At 41.1% G+C, this 23,809-nt stretch overlaps 1 protein-coding gene across 1 annotated transcript in view; it reads left to right on the top strand.

The window, feature by feature from the left end:
- Positions 1–23,809, top strand: part of LOC124260840 (1-phosphatidylinositol 4,5-bisphosphate phosphodiesterase classes I and II-like) — a 179,800-nt gene that overhangs the window by 99,092 nt on the left and 56,899 nt on the right. The window contains exon 4 of the mRNA XM_046695160.1: positions 20,741–20,881. Within this exon, the coding sequence (XP_046551116.1) occupies positions 20,828–20,881 (54 nt within the window). The 5' untranslated portion in view covers positions 20,741–20,827. The remainder of the gene's footprint in view (positions 1–20,740; positions 20,882–23,809) is intronic.

The raw sequence follows: 23,809 nt of genomic DNA, 5'->3' as shown, positions 1-23,809 counted from the left end.
CCAGCGGAATACTGACTGTGAATTGAGTTCTTTCATTTGAAACGTGTGGTAAAGCAGAAATGCACAGACAGTTCAGAGAGGCTAATTCTACTAATCGTTGCTGCACCAAAACCAAATAGTGATTTCCCTCCAAGAGTCTTCCTTTGTGTCAAAGCTCTAATAATATAACCTGTATAAAAAGAATGTGGAAAGGTAAATTCAGTGAAGGCAGGATATTATGTGTTTTCAGTTCCAAATATTTGTTCAAGGTATTTTGATGGGAAATCAAACGTGTGTAAAGGGCCATATTAGAAAATACAATGTTACTGTGAGTCAGTCATCTTGGCCTAAACCATGGTTCTATGATGGTGACACTTTCACATGTCATCTGTGGTGACACCTGAATTTTTGTTTTGAATTTTTTTCAAGTTGTTCAAATCCGATTATTAATATGGACACTGGCGCAGCCATGATGAAGCAGCCATTACAGAGCTATTTTTATCTAACAGATAAAGTTAAAGTATAACAACATTATAAGTCCATTTTCCAGTGCAGACTCACATCCATTGGTAAAAGGACACACCTGATCATGTTTGGATATGGAAGAGAATATTTATAAAGCCAGTTACTTATGTATACATTTGTTCATACATTTGAGGGTAGGGCATTCTCATAGCTTTAAAAGTTATTGCTCATCACAACGAACGTACCTGTTCAATTTACCTTATAGATACATTTAAACCCTCTCACCATTGGCATTGTTCTCTTAACAGCTACAGTCCGTTTGAGTCAGAAGCGGACCGATGAATTGCAAATTTTATCATTGTACAAAATTGCCACATAAATATAAATAGTACACATGTTTATCATTTACTAATACCCAACAGCTTTCTTATATTTGAAAATTTTCCGGACTCCACCAAAAATGTTGTTGAAGAAACTATCATCACTGAAAACGCAAAAGTTGTTATCTGTCGCGGCGGGGTGAAACCACAGAAATGGAACAGCCACTATCTCGTCGTGCACGGGATACACATGCTTGATGATTAAAGTGTACGATTTTTTCTGTGCTGAAGCCGAAAGGGGCAAACCATTTTATGCCATTAATAAATTCCGTAAGCGGGCAGCAAAAGCTTTAGGAGTATCAGCAAGGGTACTGGCATATGTTCTAGAACACAAACATTGTGAGGGTGATGCAAAGCGGGTAGGGGTCGTGTCAAAATCACACAAATGAAAACATTTGGACAACTTTCAAAAGAACCTTGTAAGGCAGTCTATCAACAAGCTCTATTCTGAAAACAAATACATGTCGCTGAAAATGTTACAACAGCATTTGAAGCAAGAACACAACCTCAGAGAATCAAAGTACACACTCTGGCGACTCTAACACTCTTTCGGGTATCGTTATAAGAAAATTTCGGGGGAGAATAGGTCAGTACTCTGTGAACGCCCTGATGTCGTTTGCTTGAGAAATAGTTTTCTCAGGGTAATAAAGAAGAAGCGCGAGGAAGGGTTCAAGCCAAAGTACTTGGACGAGACCTGGGTCAATGCCTTGCACACTGCCAGCAGCCAGTGGGTACCCGATGGGGGTGATAAGGGGTCACGTAGAAAGCTGCCTCTAGGGAAAGGAGAGAGACTAATCATTCTCCATGCTGGTTGCTCCAGCAAAGGCTTTCTCCCAGGCTGCGACTTGGTATTCAGGGCAAAGTCCACAGATAACAGAGACTACCATTCCGAGATGAATGGTGCGTTTTTCCTCGATTGGATTAAAAACAAGTTGGTACCAGCTCTACCAGAGAAGTCTTTTATCGTAATGGACAATGCCCCATACCACAGCGTGCAGGACCCCGACAGTAAAGCCCCGACATCGAACAGTCGAAAAGGTGATATGATATCATGGCTCGACAAATTTCAGATCACACAGCCTTCAAAGGCAACGAAGCCTCAGCTATATAAGATCATAAAAACCCACAAAGGTGAACCTTTCTACAAAGTTGACAGTTACATAAAAAGTAAGGGTCACGATATTCTGCGACTTCCACCCTATCACTGTGACCTTAACCCCATTGAAATGATATGGGGTATTGTCAAAGGAGATGTTGCCAGATCAAACACAACTTTTAGATTACGTGACGTAGAGGTTTTGGTTAAGGAATCCCTTAACAAAATCACGACTGAAACTTGGCAAAACTGTGTCAACAAGGTAGCTAACGTCATTGAACAAGGTTACTGGTCTCGGGATGGCTTACAACAGGCAACTGTGGCACCACTTGTCATCCCTTTCAGTCGTGACTATGACACTACAACAGACGAGGAACCGACAGGTCTCCCGGAATAGATTTTGAGATGTCCCCCGCCATGACTGGCTGTTCCGTTTCTGTGGTTTCACCCCGCCGCGACAGATGACAACTTTTGCGTTTTCAGTGATGATAGTTTCTTCAACAACTTTTTTGGTGGAGTCCGGAAATTTTTCAAATATAAGAAAGCTGTTGGGTATTAGTAAATGATAAACATGTGTACTATTTATATTTATGTGGCAATTTTGTACAATGATAAAATTTGCAATTCATCGGTCCGTTTCTGACTCAAACGGACTGGAGGTGTTACATGGTTTTGAATATGATGAGATTGAACTCACCAACTCTGTTGCTATAGCAATGAAAAACATTAAACAATAGACGTGGCCTTCACAAAGTGAAATTCAGATTTTGTATAAAAACTCAACACACTAAATCTCTCCCAGGGTTTATCTCACAAAAAAGTACACCATCTCCATATGAAGTAGCCTATCGTTAGCTACATCAATGCCTTGCCTTTTTAACCTAGCCAAACTAGTGATCACAATAATGGCCGCCTATGGATGCAAGCATGGCAATAAAGGACATTTGTTATTATATTTCATCACGGTAGGTTATTAATTCTTGAGGTCGAAAAAAGCATTAAGGTGATATTCTTCTTCCTGAAATATCTTCTTATTAGATAGTTTCCATCATTTTATTGATTTTTGTCATTTTTATCAGTTTCTCTTGAGAATTAAATCCCGCAAGGGTGACTGATAAACTGATTATTGATCTTACGTTACATAGGGGTTGTCTGGGACAGATGACAACAATCCTGACGATATACTCTATCTGAAGCAAACTTAATTCAAATGTTCACAACATTTTGCAATTGATTCCGTGTTTCCATTTAAGAACTACTTTTTGTGACTTTTTAGATTATATTTTGAAAGCATTGTGAATATTGATATGACAACCTTGCCTCTATCATAAATGCCTCAGTGATACAACAGCCTTGAATGAGTGATACAACAGCCTTGACTCAGTGGTACAATGACCTTGCCTCAGTGATACAACAGCCTTGACTCAGTGATACAATTGCCTTGACTCAGTGGCACAACAGCCTTGACTCAGTGATACAAGTGCCTTGACTCAGTTGTACAATTGCCTTGCCTCAGTGGTACAATTGCCTTGCCTCAGTGATACAATTGCCTTGACTCAGTGGTACAATGACCTTGCCTCAGTGATACAACAGCCTTGAATGAGTGATACAACAGCCTTGACTCAGTGGTACAATGACCTTGCCTCAGTGATACAACAGCCTTGACTCAGTGATACAATTGCCTTGACTCAGTGGTAAAACAGCCTTGACTCAGAGATACAACAGCCTTGACTCAGTGGTACAATGACCTTGCCTCAGTGATACAACAGTCTTGACTCAGTGATACAATTGCCTTGCCTCAGTGATACAATTGCCTTGCCTCAGTGGTACAATTGCCTTGCCTCAGTGATACAATTGCCTTGACTCAGTGATACAAGTGCCTTGACTCAGTGGTACAACAGCCTTGACTCAGTGATACAAGTGCCTTGACTCAGTGGTACAAGTGCCTTGACTCAGTGGTAAAACAGCCTTGACTCAGAGATACAACAGCCTTGACTCAGTGGTACAATGACCTTGCCTCAGTGATACAACAGTCTTGACTCAGTGATACAATTGCCTTGACTCAGTTGTACAATTGCCTTGCCTCAGTGGTACAATTGCCTTGCCTCAGTGATACAATTGCCTTGACTCAGTGGTACAATGACCTTGCCTCAGTGATACAACAGCCTTGAATGAGTGATACAACAGCCTTGACTCAGTGGTACAATGACCTTGCCTCAGTGATACAACAGTCTTGACTCAGTGATACAATTGCCTTGCCTCAGTGATACAATTGCCTTGCCTCAGTGGTACAATTGCCTTGCCTCAGTGTGGTACAATTGCCTTGACTCAGTGATACAAGTGCCTTGACTCAGTGGTACAACAGCCTTGACTCAGTGGTGACCTTGCCTCAGTGATACAATTGCCTTGACTCACAAGTGCCTTGACTCAGTGGTACAAGTGCCTTGACTCAGTGGTACAAGTGCCTTGACTCAGTGGTAAAACAGCCTTGACTCAGTGGTACAATGACCTTGCCTCAGTGATACAACAGTCTTGACTCAGTGATACAATTGCCTTGACTCAGTTGTACAATTGCCTTGCCTCAGTGGTACAATTGCCTTGCCTCAGTGATACAATTGTACTTGACTCAGTGGTACAATGACCTTGCCTCAGTGATACAACAGCCTTGAAGTGATACAAGTGCCTTGACTCAGTGATAGTGATACAACAACCTTGACTCAGTGGTACAATGACCTTGTCTCAGTGGCACAACAGCCTTGACTCAGTGATACAAGTGCCTTGACTCAGTGGTACAAGTGCCTTGACTCAGTGGTAAAACAGCCTTGACTCAGAGATACAACAGCCTTGACTCAGTGGTACAAGTGCCTTGACTCAGTGATACAACAGCCTTGAATGAGTGATACAACAGCCTTGACTCAGTGGTACAATGACCTTGCCTCAGTGATACAACAGTCTTGACTCAGTGATACAATTGCCTTGACTCAGTGGTACAATTGCCTTGACTCAGTGGTACAATGACCTTGTCTCAGTGATACAATTGGCTTGTCTCAGTTTATAAGAGCCCCTTAAGTATTGCTTAAATGATGACAGTTTATGACAGATTCAGTACAAGATCTAATTCTTACTTAGGAACATTAACATAACTGTTTTCTGTATCAATACACCTTACTTGTCAGCCACTGAAGGAAGTACAGAGTAGGCATCTGTGTCTCAGCTCATTAATCTTATTACAAGTGTCAGACTGGATTAGATCACCATGCACACCCTTCTACGTGGCAGTAGCCTTGCCACAAGTCATACATGGTTTATTGTTGGTACATATAGAATGTTGCAGTTGTCTATCTACTGACAGGACATGAATTCTTATTTAGCCTGTCAAACAAATGCCATGTTGTAATTCCCAAATCAGATCTTTAGGAAATCAAACAGCTGCCAGTACGTAATGCAGATTGGACAGATTGTCATACAATGCCAGTTCCCTATTGATAGTCTTCTTGTGTTTTCCAAACAACTTGTTATTAGTATGTTCATTTACCCAAATTTTCTGCATTATTGTTTGTATCTGCAAAAAAATGTGACTTAAAAAAGTTTTCTTCCAAACATTATTAATGAAGATTTTCCTCTTGAAAATATTAGGACAAACCATTTTACTTTTTTAACCTGTGTGCCATAGATTTTGTTAACTAAAAAATTATAATGACAATATGTTGTGATTGCTTTCAAATATTTTAAATTTGAACATGTTTATGTTCTTTTCTAAACCATTTATTTAAAATGAAACCCCAAATTCATCTATTAACATTATCTCAGAGGGAGATGAAGAAACATTTATACTTTCACTTAATTTAATTATTATCACAAATAAAGTGAAATTTTTACCCCCAAATAGATCAAGTATATGACTGCTTATCAATGTAGAAACTCAAATATTGGCAAAATGTCATTATCAGTTTACAATATCAGGTTCTTTTTCTTTAAAACTATTGAAAAGATATCATATATGATTTTCTCACAAAACATGAAATATTGTTGTGTGATACGTGTGTAACATCCTAGTCAGCACTTCAGTATGAGTACAATAAATGCTATACAAAACACCACGTCAAGGAACATGATTATCAAGATGATTAATAAGAATATGTTAATACTCACTCATATTAGGTTGCTTATATTTTTATCGCCATTACAAGATTTTTTCTGAAATGGAAGACCTGCCTGGGACAAGTGAAGAACATTTCCTGACAATAAATCAGAATGTAATGAATGCTCCCTCATAATGGGCACTAACTGTAATGGAAGACGTCATTGATTGCGTGGCTCCCCCTGTGGACTTGAGTAAGTAGCCCGCTGGGCAGCTCTGATGGGGCTGCAGACCCACATTGTTTAAGCTGGATCAAAGATGGCCGCTTAAAGAGACTGTGATCGTTGTTGGTAGTCTGTCACCTGATCAGCAATCAGGCTTCTTTTAGGATGATGACTTTAGTCTATAAATGGCTTTTACAGCTCCTTCCTATGATTGTGACAATTACTGCGTCTTATGTGTACAGCAGGAGGAGGCTATGGAATAAGATGAACCGTTTTCTTCTCATATTCCAATAATTAGGATGGATATCGACTGGTCAGTTAAGCTGGTGTGTGTTTGGATGGATTTGGAGACACCAGGGAGTGCAAATCTGAACATTCCTCGAAATGTGTTGCCATCTGATTGATCAGTGTCTGCAGTGATGTCTTCTGTTGTTACATGCGATGTATTGATGAAGATCACCACACTGCAGCTGTTCATGCTGCTTGGTGTGCCGACACTGTTGAAACGATACTGTTCACTTGCTGATAAATTGAATGTTTAATTCTCAGTTGCAATATCTCAGCCGAATTATTGCAGCTTGTACTTTATACTTTAGGCTCATGAAACCAGGTGCTGATGACAATCCAGGATGATGACTGTCACCCAGGTGCTGATGACAATCTAGGATGATGACTGTCACCCAGGTGCTGATGACAATCTAGGTTGATGACTGTCACCCAGGTGCTGATGACAATTCTAGGATGATGACTGTCACCCAGGTGCTGATGACAATCTAGGTTGATGACTGTCATCCAGGTGCTGATGACAATCTAGGATGATGACTGTCATCCAGGTGCTGACAATCTAGGATGACCCAGGTGCTGATGACAATCATCCAGGACAATTGATGACTGTCACCCAGGTGCTGATGACAATTTAGGATGATGACTGTCACCCAGGTGCTGATGACAATCTAGGTTGATGACTGTCATCCAGGTGCTGATGACAATCTAGGATGATGACTGTCACCCAGGTGCTGATGACAATTCAGGATGATGACTGTCACCCAGGTGCTGATGACAATCTAGGTTGATGACTGTCATCCAGGTGCTGATGACAATCTAGGATGATGACTGTCACCCAGGTGCTGATGACAATCTAGGTTGATGACTGTCATCCAGGTGCTGATGACAATCTAGGTTGATGACTGTCATCCAGGTGCTGATGACAATCTAGGATGATGACTGTCACCCAGGTGCTGATGACAATTCAGGTTGATGACTGTCATCCAGGTGCTGATGACAATCCAGGATGATGACTGTCATCCAGGTGCTGATGACAATTTAGGATGAGTCACCCAGGTGCTGATGACAATCTAGGTTGATGACTGTCATCCAGGTTGATGACTGTCACCCAGGTGCTGATGACAATTCAGGTTGATGACTGTCATCCAGGTGCTGATGACAATCCAGGATGATGACTGTCACCCAGGTGCTGATGACAATCTAGGTTGATGACTGTCATCCAGGTGCTGATGACAATTCAGGTTGATGACTGTCACCCAGGTGCTGATGACAATTCAGGTTGACTGTCACACAGGGGCTGATGACAATCCAGGTTGATGACTGTGACACAGGTTGTGATGACAATTCAGGTTGACTGTCACCCAGATGCTGATGACAATCCAAGTTGATGACTGCCACACAGGTGCTGATGACAATTCAGGTTGATGACTGTCACCCAGGTGCTGATGACAATCCAGGTTGATGACTGTCACCCAGGTGCTGATGACAATCCGAGTTGATGACTGTCACACAGGTTGTGATGACAATTCAGGTTGACTGTCACCCAGATGCTGATGACAATCCAAGTTGATGACTGCCACACAGGTGCTGATGACAATTCAGGTTGACTGTCACCCAGGTGCTGATGACAATCCAAGTTGATGACTGCCACACAGGTGCTGATGACAATTCAGGTTGAGGACTGTCACCCAGGTGCTGATGACAATCCGAGTTGAGGACTGTCACACAGGTTGTGATGACAATTCAGGTTGACTGTCACCCAGATGCTGATGACAATCCAAGTTGATGACTGCCACACAGGTGCTGATGACAATCCGAGTTGATGACTGTCACACAGGTTGTGATGACAATTCAGGTTGACTGTCACCCAGATGCTGATGACAATCTAGGTTGACTGTCACCCAGGTGCTGATGACAATCTAGGTTAACTGTCACCCAGGTGCTGATGACAATCCGAGTTGATGACTGTCACACAGGTTGTGATGACAATTCAGGTTGACTGTCACCCAGATGCTGATGATAATCTAGGTTGATGTCACCCAGGTGCTGATGACACAGGTCACCCAGGTGCTGATGACAATTCAGGTTGACTGTCACCCAGGTGCTGATGACAATCTAGGTTGACTGTCACCCAGGTGCTGATGACAATTCAGGTTGACTGTCACCCAGGTGCTGATGACAATCTAGGTTGACTGTCACCCAGATGCTGATGACAATTCAGGTTGACTGTCACCCAGATGCTGATGACAATCTAGGTTGACTGTCACCCAGGTGCTGATGACAATCTAGGTTGACTGTCACCCAGGTGCTGATGACAATCCAAGTTGATGACTGTCACCTAGGCCACATATTGTGACCATCAACTCTTCAGTGAAATAAAGGACTACCATCTGCATGGTGCTTAGTTTAACTGGTAGCGTGTTGGGCCACACTCCCTGCTTTCTCAAACACCTGGTGTCAGCACTCTAGTCTTCAATGTACTATTTTCCCATTCCTTTTCTCTTCATTCTGTGAAGAGAGTGGCCAGCTGATTCTGACAGTTTTGATTATGAATGTTCCAAGTATACAATACCAGTGAAATCCCTCAAAGTTAACTTCTGTAGGAAGTACTATTGGTCCCAATGCTATTACCACTTATTTACTACCAATACTCCTGAATAGACACAGTTACATTATCAACTAAAAATGTCATAGTCTAGCAATTCTTGCCAGTTACTGTCAGAGCAATGTTTGCCAGTTAGTTGTGCAACATTTGGATGGATATCGTGTTAAACACATGGTTTTGCATGTCATGATTGAAAGAACATTTTTTTGCATGCTAAGGAAAATTGTGCAAGTTATCTTAGAATTAAACTAGTTAATAATGAATGAGGAATTCTTCTCTCAAATGAAACTTGCCGCTAAAAGAGGATTTGCAAGCTCAGCCTTAATGTTCCACCGTTATTTAGCATCCCGACTGAATCACTGCACATTTTTTTGCTGATCCTATTTACCTGGATACTAGCATTAGTGAAATGAAACCTCAACTTGCATTAGCCATTTCTTTTAAGACAAATTCTTCTTAATTCAAATCTCTCTTTCTTGCCGATTTTTCCATTTGCTTCATTCTCTCTTTGAAGGTCAGTAGAATACTTTGTTATCTGGCACTTGCTGTATGAATGATTTTCTGAGCATGTGGATCATACCAAGTTATTGTTAATAATCAGAATGCTAGTATTTGACCTATTTCGATTTACCCGTGACATTGGTAGAATCCTTTATAATTTATTGAGATCAATCAATGTTTCTGATGCAAGTTTACTTGGGAGGCTGAGTCAAGGTTAAATGTATTCCTTTGTTCATGGAAACGTTAGTTGAAGGTCATTTTGGATTGGATATTCACATTACCTACCTAAATCTGGCTTCAAGGAAAAAGTGGAAATGAGATTTTAACTTTTCTCTTCCACCCACTGTTCCAAAATGCATGACTTATATCACTGACTAAAATACAATGATATTGATTCGAGCTGCAGCACATTTAAGGTTCAATAAACTGTAATTCATGTGTTTGTAAAAGGATTTTAAATCCATAATTGTGGGCCATCCAGTTGATTTTCGAGGCAGGCCATACACTTTTGGTGGCCTCAGATAATATGACTGGTCAGTTGTTGAGGACAAACAATATTTTCCTCTGAATGAATACTTTTTCCAGGACATCTAGCATGTCAAGTGAACAGTTGTATTTTCTGGAACAAATAATTCTTTTCAAACATTAAGCCCCTTCAGAATATCCAATGAACATTAAATGTGAACCTAGATTAAATACAATTTGTTTAGTCGTTGATTCTATTTTGATCAAAAATGATTTCAGCCAATCATAACATAAAGTGAAATGTTTTCCCTGAAGCTGGCTTAACGTTAAAGATAACAGAGCTAATAAGTTTCTTTGATATTTGTTTAAAATGGTTTCCCCTAGGGTCTTATAATAATGTTTTTGATGTTGTCCATTTTGAACATTTCCCCTTTATACTTGTTGAATGTTCATTATGTGTATTGATCAGCCAGAGACAAATAGAACTGTATTCCCTAATCCTGTAATGCTGGCCATTGATGGGCTCTATGATAATTTGGCAATGCAAAGCAAAATTGTATTTCGTCTATTGGTAATAAAATGTGATGTAAATAGTTTGGGTTTTGACTAGTTTATGAATACAGGGGCAGCCCGGTTAGCCCGGTCAGCCTGGTCAGCCTCTACTGATTGCTTATTGATAATGGTAACCGCTGACGACCTGGGTTGCCGACAGCCATTTGGAAATCGGAGGTACCATTTCTTGTGATCATTATTCAGTGGTTTATGACTATCCATCACGGAAGATTAATGGTTATATTTTAGGTATTTTGTAAAGTATGAAATTGAATCCCCAGTTTTAAATGTTACAGTACTATATGATGAGGAAGTACACTGTCAGTGATGTCTGGACATAAATCCCAGCAGCCTGAAAGTACTCCTGTGGAGGCTGACAGTTTAAACCAGTGGATGCCTGCTGGAGCACCAGTCTATGTAGTCACACTCACTCAGACGAGTCATAGACTGAAACCAGTCTGTAGTCACTCAGTCAGCCCAGTCATAGACTGAAACCACTGGTAGACACACTCAGTCAGCCCAGTCATCGACTGAAACCAGTCTATGTAGTCACACTCATTCAGCCCAGTCATAGACTGAAACCAGTCTATGTAAACACTCAGTCAGCCCAGTCATAGACTGAAACCAGTCTATGTAAACACTCAGTCAGCCCAGTCATAGACTGAAACCATTGGTAGACACACTCAGTCAGCCCAGTCATCGACTGAAACCAGTCTATGTAGTCACACTCAGTCAGCCCAGTCATAGACTGAAACCAGTCTATGTAAACACTCAGTCAGCCCAGTCATAGACTGAAACCAGTCTATGTAGTCACACTCAGTCAGCTCAGTCATAGTCTGAAACCAGTCTGTAGTCACACTCAGTCAGCCCAGTCATAGTCTGAAACCAGTCTGTAGTCACACTCAGTCAGCCCAGTCATAGACTGAAACCAGTCTGTAGTAGACACACACTCAGTCAGCCCAGTCATAGACTGAAACCAGTCTATGTAGTCACACTCAGTCAGCCCAGTCATAGACTGAAACCAGTCTGTAGTCACTCAGTCAGCCCAGTCATAGACTGAAACCAGTCTATGTAAACACTCAGTCAGCCCAGTCATAGACTGAAACCAGTCTGTAGTCACTCAGTCAGCCCAGTCATAGACTGAAACCAGTCTGTAGTCACTCAGTCAGCCCAGTCATAGACTGAAACCAGTCTCTGTAGTCACACTCAGTCAGCCCAGTCATAGACTGAAACCAGTCTGTAGTCACTCAGTCAGCCCAGTCATAGACTGAAACCAGTCTATGTAAACACTCAGTCAGCCCAGTCATAGACTGAAACCAGTCTATGTAGTCACACTCAGTCAGCCAGTCATAGACTGAAACCAGTCTATGTAAACACTCAGTCAGCCCAGTCATAGACTGAAACCAGTCTATGTAGTAAACACTCAGTCAGCCCAGTCATAGACTGAAACCAGTCTGTAGTCACACTCAGTCAGCCCAGTCATAGACTGAAACCAGTCTGTAGTCACACTCAGTCAGCCCAGTCATAGACTGAAACCCTGTAGTCACAGCCCAGTCATAGACTGAAACCAGTCATGTCAGCCCAGTCATAGTGAAACCAGTCTATGTAAACATAGTCAACCCAGTCATAGACTGAAACCAGTCTGTAGCCAAGCCAGTCATAGACTGTAGTCACACTCAGTCAGCCCAGTCATGAAACCAGCCTGTAGTCAAACCAGTCAGTCATAGACTGAAACCAGTCTATGTAAACACTCAGTCAGCCCAGTCATAGTCTGAAACCAGTCTGTAGTCACACTCAGTCAGCCCAGTCATAGTCTGAAACCAGTCTGTAGTCACACTCAGTCAGCCCAGTCATAGACTGAAACCAGTCTATGTAGTCACACTCAGTCAGCCCAGTCATAGACTGAAACCAGTCTATGTAGACACACTCAGTCAGCCCAGTCATAGACTGAAACCAGTCTATGTATTCACACTCTATAGGTCCGTACATCCGCTTCTCAGGTACCCATTTGAACAGCTAGGTGGACTGAGTGCAATGTGGACGAAGTGCCTTGCCCAAGGACACAACACAGCATGAGACCCAGGTCACAAATTTTGGTGTCTTCATCAGGATTCGAACCCGGGCCTTTGGCGTGGGAGGCCAGCATGCTAACCACTACACCACTGTGCTCCACTGAAACCAGTCTTAGATATAATGTACTGAAACCAGTCTATGTAGTCACACTCAGTCAGCCCCGTCATAGACTTAAACCAGCAGTCTTTTGTCGGTACTTCCTACTGTAAGCATGACTGACCGACTGACTGACTGACTGACTGAGTTTGGTTTTACGCCGCTTTTAGCAATATTCCAGCAACATCACTGCGGGGGGGCACCAGAAATGGGCTTCACACATTGTACCCATGTGGGGATTCGAACCCGGGTCTTCGACGTGACGAGCCGACGCTTTAACCAGTAGGCTACCCCACCGCCCCAACTACTGTAAGCATGGGGGCAGTAGGGTAGTCTTGTAAAAGCGTTGGCTCGTCACGCCGAAGGCCCGGGTTCGATTGCCCACATGGGTACAATGTATCAATTCTATTTCTGGTGTCCTCATCGTGATGATACAGGGATATTGCTAAAAGCGTCATAAAAACATACTCACTCACTCACTAATGTAAGCATGGGCAACTGGGCTCCTGCTGTGTTTGGGTGGTGGGGTAGCCTAGTGGTCAAGGCGTTGGCTCGTCACGCCGAAGACCCGGGGTTCGAATCCCCACATGGGTACAATGTTTGAAGCCCATTTCTGGTGTCCCCTGCCGTGATGTTGTTGGAATATTGCTAAAAGCGGCGTAAAACCAAACTCAGTCAGTCAGTCAGTCCTGCTGTGTTTATAATATGCTGAAACATGGATACTATACACAGTAGTAGACGGCAAGAATTCAGCTACAATCCAATGATTGGTAGGGAAATTTTCTTCATTGGTTTTTATGTGCCATTTTTGGCAAGTATAGTATGACCAGAAATTATTGAGAATTTTAGGAATATGTTTAATTGGATTTCTAGTATATACAACCTTGACCAGCTATCAAGTGCTTGGTTTCATTCAAGAGAGACAACTCTGTTAATCCTTTTTCATTAGTTTGTGAAGAGTTATCCCCCTTTGTTTACTTGCTAGCACACGACATTTTCAGTGATCCTCAGTATGGATGATTTAGAGAAGAGGAAGTTGATTTTAGAGTATTATAACAAGGACATAAGGTCAGCTAATGTGATTTCAAGTAGAACAGGCATCCCTTTGTCCACTGTTTATCGTGTTTTGAAAAATATTGCAAATGGATATGGCATTGAGCACCAGGGAGGCGCAGGTAGGCCCAGAAAATTGACTGTCAGTGACAGGAGGCGGCTTGGTATTCTTGTTTCTAAAAACAAACGAAGGAGTTTAGACAACTTAAGGCTGGATATGATTGATAGAGGAACTGTGGCTGTCTGTAAGGAGACAATTAGAACTGAGCTGCATGCAATGGGTTGGCAGAAAAGTCGAGGTATTCCATCACCGATCATGAAACCTGAACAAAAGGAGCGAAGGTTGAACTGGTGCTTGCAGCAAAGAAATTTTAACTGGGACAATGTGATTTTCTCAGATTAAAGTTCTGTTTGACCGTTTCCTAATACACTGAAATTCTGGACCTAACCAACTGAAAAACCTTTGTATCAGCGCCCAAAGTACAGTCCGAAATTTAACGTGTGGGGTGGCATATCTGTGTTAGGGGCAACGCCCCTCTGTGTATTTGAAGGGAATATGAACAGTGAGCGGTGCACAGATATTCTCGAGGGACATTTACTTCCATCTGCTCACGTGTTCTATGGAAAGTTTTGGATTTTCCAGCAGGACAACGACCCAAAACATCGTTCAAAGCATTCACAGGCCTGGTTTCGGACCCAAAATATGACATTATTAGATTGGCCAAGCTATAGCCCTGACCTAAATCCAATAGAAAATGTTTGGGGACTTATGAAGGAAAGTGTCAATAAGAAAAATCTGACAAATATTGCTGAAATGAAAGAAGAGGTGGTCCGATATCGGGACAGCATGGACCACGACTTTCTAACTTCTTTGATCAGTAGTATGCCCCGCCGCATTGAAGCCTGCATTGCTGCCCATGGTGACTTGACAAAATACTAACTGTTCACCTGTCTTTGAATCTGGAGTTATGTTCTGCTAATATTCACATTTAATACGTGAGTAATGAGTGAAAAAAAGTACAATCTTAAATTCTCAATAATTTCTGGTTGTACTGTATGAGCCATACATTCCACTCTGAGGGCCACTGATCCTTGCAAGGGGCTATAAATTCAGCATAACTTGAAAATGATTGCGGCTGAATTAAACACTTTCTTCTGTGGGGATTTCATCAATAAATTTCCATGTGCCAAGACACTGATAGCAGTACTGATCTAATGCTGGTTCGCCTCTATGAGCTGGCTTCAGTGTGTGCTGGTACAGGCAACACACGTGCATGCCGCTACATAGAGTATATGATCATCTTCACTGCGATGTAATACCTCATGTTATACCTCACAGTCAGCTTGAAATAGTTGATAGCACATTTTATGTAAAAATAGTTTGAGGATTTCAGATACTTTATTAATAAAATTCATTAATAAAATTCATTTTAACATCAATCAAAGCATGAAATACAACTTGCCATTTCATGTCATTGTTGAAAAGTAAATGATAAATTGTTTTTTGAAACTTCATACAAGGATTGCAGCTGGTCATCTCTTGTTGAGGCAGGTGCTGATGTTTGTTTCAGTAGAATAACCATAGCATAACCATAACTATCAACATGTTAATTAATTTCAGTATATCTATAACTAAAATTTATTAAGACATTTCATATTAGGCAGTAGTGACTTAGTATATACAAAATATCCCCATGTCAACACAGAAGATAAGCTAGGTGTCTGTTAAACTGCTAAATGCTCTGATTTCCTCCCAAACCTGGGTCTGATAGTGATGTAAATGGCTGACTGAGATGAAGACTGCTTCGTAACCAGCCATGCTCTCGACTATTGGTTTCACTGAGATTTTTGCACTGTTATCGCATTGTGTAAATTAGGTCACCTTGGACCCAGCACAGTTTGGACACAGCTAAGACTTAAGCTGAACAAAATTCAATTTAATTTCCATGAAAATAGGTTTTTCCGCAGGCGTAATGGATCTGTGTATGTTACGAGGGGGAGCAATTTTGGCCCAACTAATTTCTTGTTTTATTAGGCGATTCCCTCATATTGTGCATATGTATAGCAGGCTAGGGTGTTCATAATGTGATTACTGAGCCATTAAAGGAATAGCTGCATCAATTCTTCCATTAGGTTTCCACCTGAATTTCCATATAAATGGATAACCAGGCGAGTATTGGCAGCCATGACATATATGAACAAGGGTCAGATGGTTACGTCCTCCATACAACTGTCATACCAATAAAACATTTTGAAGCCATTCCCAATAGTTTTGAAATTTAAATGTAACTGCTGTATTTGATGATGGCTTTTGGAGTGTTTGACAAGGTGTACAGTGTTACTGAACAAACCTTTGGAGCGTTTGACAAGGTGTACAGTGTTACTGAACAAACCTTTGGAGCGTTTGACAAGGTGTACAGTGTTATTGAGCAAACCTTTGGAGCATTTGACAAGGTGTACAGTGTTACTGAACAAACCTTTGGAGCATTTGACAAGGTGTACAGTGTTACTGAACAAACCTTTGGAGCGTTTGACAAGGTGTACAGTGTTACTGAACAAACCTTTGGAGCGTTTGACAAGGTGTACAGTGTTACTGAGCAAACCTTTGGAGCATTTGACAAGGTGTACAGTGTTATTTAGCAAACCTTTGGAGCATTTGACAAGGTGTACAGTGTTATTGAACAAACCTTTGGAGCGTTTGACAAGGTGTACCCTGTTATTGAGCAAACCTTTGGAGCATTTGACAAGGTGTACAGTGTTATTTAGCAAACCTTTGGAGCATTTGACAAGGTGTACAGTGTTATTGAACAAACCTTTGGAGCGTTTGACAAGGTGTACAGTGTTATTGAGCAAACCTTTGGAGCATTTGACAAGGTGTACCCTGTTATTTAGCAAACCTTTGGAGCATTTGACAAGGTGTACAGTGTTATTGAACAAACCTTTGGAGCGTTTGACAAGGTGTACAGTGTTATTGAGCAAATCTTTGGAGCGTTTGACAAGGTGTACAGTGTTATTGAGCAAATCTTTGGAAGTGTGTGGAAAAACATTGTAGCATGGTGTTTCGGAATTATGTCAAGAGATCCTCTGACGGGTGGGTTGTGATGAAAAAGTTTGAAGGATATTAAAGATTTACATTCAGTCTACCTGCCTGATCGACCAGTAAACTGTCTCATAAAGTTCCTTATTGTAGTGTTTCTTGTCAAGTTGGGACGATGAATATGCAGGAGTTTGCCTACTGAAATTTCGGGAAACTCTTCATGTTCTGTATCAAGGTTTTCACCTTTCTAATTTAGGTGCTAAACGATTGCCTACATTCCTACGTGTGTCCCAAGGTGTACTTTTCAGCTCCTGCTATTGTTCATATACGTAGCTAAATGCTTCTAGCTACATGCTTCTAGCTACAGCGACCTTATGGGTACCCAGTTCCAGTAAGAGATGTTTAATCACGTCAGGTGGACATGCTGCGGGAATGGCAATCTCGTGTGTCCTCTTGCCCTCAGAGGGAGATGACTGCTTTACCGTAGAGATTTAAATATTTACAGACCATCATATAAAATGTGATATATTTCTGACAGCTGCTGGATGGGGAGGAAGGACACAGGTATTCAGTGAAAAGAGGATCTGGAACAAATCAATTTCTTCCACTACCGCATTTGTCCAGGACATCCAAAGTGCTCTCGAATCAAAATTGTTTCTTAACGATAACACCACAAATATCAAATGGTCACCCCTTATGTATGGTGTATTAGGGGGAAAAGTGAGTTGTTGAACTGAGTGTTTTCAGGTGTACCAGAGTCAGTCTGAATTGATGTAAACTTCGGGTAATTATATTTCGCAGTGATAGCACATTTAAGGTGACTATCAATAGCCCCAATCAGCATATTGAGATATTTATCACGATGAACATCACATTGAATAGTGAAATTGTAAGGTATGGTAATACTATTATTATTCAACATGATCGCTGCGTTGGTAACGTGCATCAAGACCTATACATCTACATTAAAGACTAAAGTGGTCTCATTAGAATTGAGAGATTGTGCTCTGCGGCTTGTATTGCACACTGATGTAAGCTAACCCTGTAACTGATCGATCACCATGAAGCCGAGAGGTCAGGCAGCCCTTCTGGGCCGTCAATGCCTTGCATATGGTGCTTGCATAATGGTGCTCAGAGCATTTGGTCAACATTCTACATGCTCACTTCATGCGACCTCGTCAAGCTAACTCACATAAACAAGCACATCTTACAGATGATTTTTTGGTAGTAAGAGCATGATATTCAAAGCATTGCACAGAAACAAGGTTTCAGTCTGTTCCGTTTTAAATATGTTTTCTTGAAACAGTTCTTCAATGATTGTGATGTAAATGAGATATCTACAGAATTTCTGCCACAAGAAATTTCCTGTTTATGTGAATGATAATTATGGAGTGTTGTAAGCTGTGTGTGCGTGTATACTTACATATGATCTCAAGGTGGGGTACTCCGACATGATGCCTCATTTTAACATTCGATGTTCTGAATGTGTTGCACTATGACATGATGCCTTATTTTAGCATTCGATGTTCTGAATGTGTGGCTCTCTGACATGATGCCTTATTTTAGCATTCGATGTTCTGAATGTGTGGCTCTCTGACATGATGCCTTATTTTAGCATTCAATGTTCTGAATGTGTGGCTCTCTGACATGATGCCTCATTTTAGCATTCAATGTTCTGAATGTGTGGCACTCAGATTTGATGCCTTATTTTAGCATTCAATGTTCTGAATGTGTGGCTCTCTGACATGATGCCTTATTTTAGCATTCAATGTTCTGAATGTGTGGCTCTCTGACATGATGCCTTATTTTAGCATTCAATGTTCTGAATGTGTGGCTCTCTGACATGATGCCTTATTTTAGCATTCAATGTTCTGAATGTGTGGCTCTCTGACATGATGCCTTATTTTAGCATTCAATGTTCTGAATGTGTTGCACTATGACATGATGCCTTATTTTAGCATTCAATGTTCTGAATGTGTGGCTCTCTGACATGATGCCTTATTTTAGCATTCGATGTTCTGAATGTGTGGCTCTCTGACATGATGCCTTATTTTAGCATTCAATGTTCTGAATGTGTGGCTCTCTGACATGATGCCTTATTTTAGCATTCAATCTTCTGAATGTGTGGCTCTCTGACATGATGCCTTATTTTAGCATTCAATCTTCTGAATGTGTGGCTCTCTGACATGATGCCTTATTTTAGCATTCAATGTTCTGAATGTGTGGCTCTCTGACATGATGCCTTATTTTAGCATTCAATGTTCTGAATGTGTGGCTCTCTGACATGATGCCTTATTTTAGCATTCAATGTTCTGAATGATGTGGCTCTCTGACATGATGCCTTATTTTAGCATTCAATGTTCTGAATGTGTAGCATTCAATCTCTGAGATGTGTGGCTCTCTGACATGATGCCTTATTTTAGCATTCAATGTTCTGAATGTGTGGCTCTCAGACATGATGCCTTATTTTAGCATTCAATGTTCTGAATGTGTGGCTCTCAGATTTGATGCCTTATTTTAGCATTCAATGTTCTGAATGTGTGGCTCTCTGACATGATGCCTTGACATATGTTCTGAATGTGTGGCTCTGTGACATGATGCCTTATTTTAGCATTCAATGTTCTGAATGTGTGGCTCTCTGACATGATCCCTTATTTTAGCATTCGATGTTCTCAATGTGTGGCACTCAGATTTGATGCCTTATTTTAGCATTCAATGTTCTGAATGTGTGGCTCTCTGACATGATGCCTTATTTTAGCATTCGATGTTCTGATTGTGTGGCTCTCTGACATGATGCCTTATTTTAGCATTTGATGTTCTGAATGTGTGGCTCTCTGACATGATGCCTTATTTTAGCATTCAATGTTCTGAATGTGTGGCTCTCAGATTTGATGCCTTATTTTAGCATTCAATGTTCTGAATGTGTGGCTCTCTGACATGATGCCTTATTTTAGCATTCAATGTTCTGAATGTGTGGCACTCAGATTTGATGCCTTATTTTAGCATTCGATGTTCTGAATGTGTGGCTCTCTGACATGATGCCTCATTTTAGCATTTGATGTTCTGAATGTGTGGCACTCAGATTTGATGCCTTATTTTAGCATTCAATGTTCTCAATGTGTGGCTCTCTGACATGATGCCTTATTTTAGCATTCAATGTTCTGAATGTGTGGCTCTCTGACATGATGCCTTATTTTAGCATTCAATCTTCTGAATGTGTGGCTCTCTGACATGATGCCTTATTTTAGCATTCGATGTTCTGAATGTGTGGCTCTCTGACATGATGCCTTATTTTAGCATTCAATGTTCTGAATGTGTGGCACTCAGATTTGATGCCTTATTTTAGCATTCGATGTTCTGAATGTGTGGCTCTCTGACATGATGCCTTATTTTAGCATTTGATGTTCTGAATGTGTGGCACTCAGATTTGATGCCTTATTTTAGCATTCAATGTTCTGATTGTGTGGCTCTCTGACATAATGCCTTATTTTAGCATTCAATGTTCTGAATGTGTGGCTCTCTGACATGATGCCTTATTTTAGCATTCAATGTTCTGAATGTGTGGCTCAGATTTGATGCCTTATTTTAGCATTCAATGTTCTGAATGTGTGGCTCTCTGACATGATGCCTCATTTTAGCATTTGATGTTCTGAATGTGTGGCTCTCAGATTTGATGCCTTATTTTAGCATTTGATGTTCTGGATTGTGGCTTTCCATGGCCAGATTATATTGTAGGAATTCTGAATCTATGGCACTATGACATGGGGCACAGTTCTTATTAGTCGTAATAAACAAGTATATACTATTAATGTTTTCTCCTTGTTAGTAAAAATATGCTTTCCTTGCAGGATTCCAAACTGCTAGATTCGTTACAGAGCGGAGGAGGAGATGGATCGCTGGAAGATCGAACTCTTTCTGTCGTGACGGGCAGCGACATGTATAACATGGAAATGACAAACTTTGTGACAACATCGAAGGAAGTAGCAAAGGTATGTGTATAGGTGACCCATTACCTCAGTGGCCGCAAGTAGACCACTCCACACAACATACGACTATACCGCTCATAATTCCTACACTCCACAACTCTACTCACTCACCCTCATAATATACCGCTCTTCTAACTCACTTCACTCCAGCTCACCCTCATAATAACTTCTAACTCACTCCACACAACATACTACTCTACTCGCTCACCCTCATAATATACCGCTCTTCTAACTCACTCCACACAATATATCTTCTAACTCTCTACTCTACTCTCACCCTCATAATATACCGCTCTTCTAACTCACTCCACACAACATACTTACTCTACTCATATTATCCTCACCCTCATAATATACTCGCTTCTTCTAACTCACTCATAACACACAACATATATACTCTACTCTCACCCTCATAATCATCTTCTCACTTCTACTCAGCTCACTCCATTATACGGCTCTTCTAACTTCCTCAACATAATGACCTCACAACATATAATATACGCTTCTTCTAACTCACTCACACAACACAACATAATGACTCTACAACATACACCACTCATAACATACCGCTTCTAAACTCACTCCACACAACATACGACTCTACTCTGGCTCACCCTCATAACATACAGCTCTTCTAACTCACCACACAACATAACTCTACTCACTCACCTCATAACAGTTACGGCTAACACACAACTCAACTAACTCTACAATCTCTCTGACACAACTCCACTTCCACTCAGTTAACTCACTCAACAACATACATACTTACTACTCTTACTAACTCACTAACACACAACTCTTCTAACTCAGTTAACTACATAACATACTCACAACTCTACTCACTCAGTTAACCTACATAATATACAACTCTACTAACTCAGTTAACCTACATACACAACTACTACGACTCTACTCAGTTAACCTCATAATATACTTTTCTGACTCAGTTAACTCAGTCTAACTCTACATAACACACAACTCTAATGACTCTACTAGCTCACCCTCATAATATACACACTCTTCTCACAGTTAACTCTACATAACACACAACTCTTCTACTACTCAGTTAACCTACTCACACCTCATAATACACCGCACTCAGTTAACTCACTCCACACAACAACTCTACTCCTAGTTAACCTACATAACACCACACAACTCTACTCACTCAGTTAACCTACATAACACACAACTCAACTCAGTTAACCTACATAACACACAACTCTTACTGACTCAGTTACATAACACACAACTCTTCTGACTCAGTTAACCTACATAACACACAACTCTCTGACTCTGGACTCAGTTAACCTACATAACACACAACTCTTTCTGACTCTACTCACTCAGTTAACCTACATACACACACAACACATAACACACAACTCTGACTGACTCAGTTAACCTACATAACACACAACTCTTTCACTCAGTTAACCTACATAACACACAACTCTACTCACTCAGTTAACCTACATAACACACAACTCTTCTGACTCAGTTAACCTACATAACACACAACTCTACTCACTCAGTTAACCTACATAACACACAACTCTACTCACTCAGTTAACCTACATAACACACAACTCTACTCACTCAGTTAACCTACATAACACACAACTCTTACCCTGACTCAGTCACTACAGCTTAACCTACATAACACACATAACACACAACTCTTTCACTCAGTTAACCTACATAACACACAACTCTTCTGACTCAGTTAACCTACATAACACACAACTCTTCTGACTCAGTTAACCTACATAACACACAACTCTTCTGACTCAGTTAACCTACATAACACACAACTCTTCTGACTCAGTTAACCTACATAACACACAACTCTTCTGACTCAGTTAACCTACATACAACACACTACTCTTCTGGACTCAGTTAACCTACATAACAACACACAACTCTTCTGACTCCATAACAGTTGACCTACATAACACACAGCTCCTTCTGACTCAGTTAACCTACATAACACACAGCTCCACTCACCAGTTAACCTACAACACACAACTTCTACCTCACCAGTTAACATAACACACAACTACATAACTCACACACTTCTGACTCAGTTAACTCTACATAACACACAACTCTTCTGACTCAGTTAACCTACATAACACACAACTCTCGTCACTCCTCTCAGTTAACCTACATAACACACAACTCTTCTGACTCCAGTTAACCTACATAACAACTACATAACACACACAACTCTCTCCTGCTAACCTACATGCACTCAGTTAACCTACATAACACACACAACTCTCTACTGACTCCAGTTCCATACCTACATGCAATCCTACATAACACAACAACTCTCTGACTCCTGCGACTCAGTTAACCTACTCTCCATAACACATAACTCTCACGCGTCTCCTCCATAATAATAACTTTCTACCTCTTCTGCTACATCACCTGGCTCATCTTCTGACCTCACTCATATAACACACAACTTCTTCTGACTCAGTTAACCTACATAACACCACAACTCTCAGTTAAGCTCATCATGACTCAGTTAACTTTCTATTCATCCAATACCACAGATCACCACTTCCGCACACTCCACACCAGTTATCCACAACGTCTCTACCCTCATGTACGGGCTCCACTCACTCACCTGACATAATCCGGTCATCACTCTCGTCACCCCACGATGTCTATCATGCAGCTCTCCTCCTCCATACAGCTCACATGCATACAGCTCTCACTCATGTAGCCTTCTCCAGTTCTTCTTCACTCCATACAACCCACGAGCACTCACTCTCACTCCACAACTTCCCACTCCATACTGGCTCTCCTCATCTACCTGGCCTCGCTTCAATACCAGCATCTTCCTGACCGGCTCTTCTCACTCCATAACCTCCTCGGTGCCACACACACTCAGCCTCATACAACTCTTCCTCACTCCAT

This window comes from Haliotis rubra, unplaced genomic scaffold, assembly GCF_003918875.1.
Source record: "Haliotis rubra isolate DU_JTF1 unplaced genomic scaffold, ASM391887v1 Scf78, whole genome shotgun sequence".
In the NCBI taxonomy this organism is placed as follows: Eukaryota; Metazoa; Mollusca; class Gastropoda; order Lepetellida; family Haliotidae; genus Haliotis; species Haliotis rubra.
Note: the sequence above shows the minus strand (reverse complement) of the source record. Positions and strands in the feature narration are given on the sequence as shown.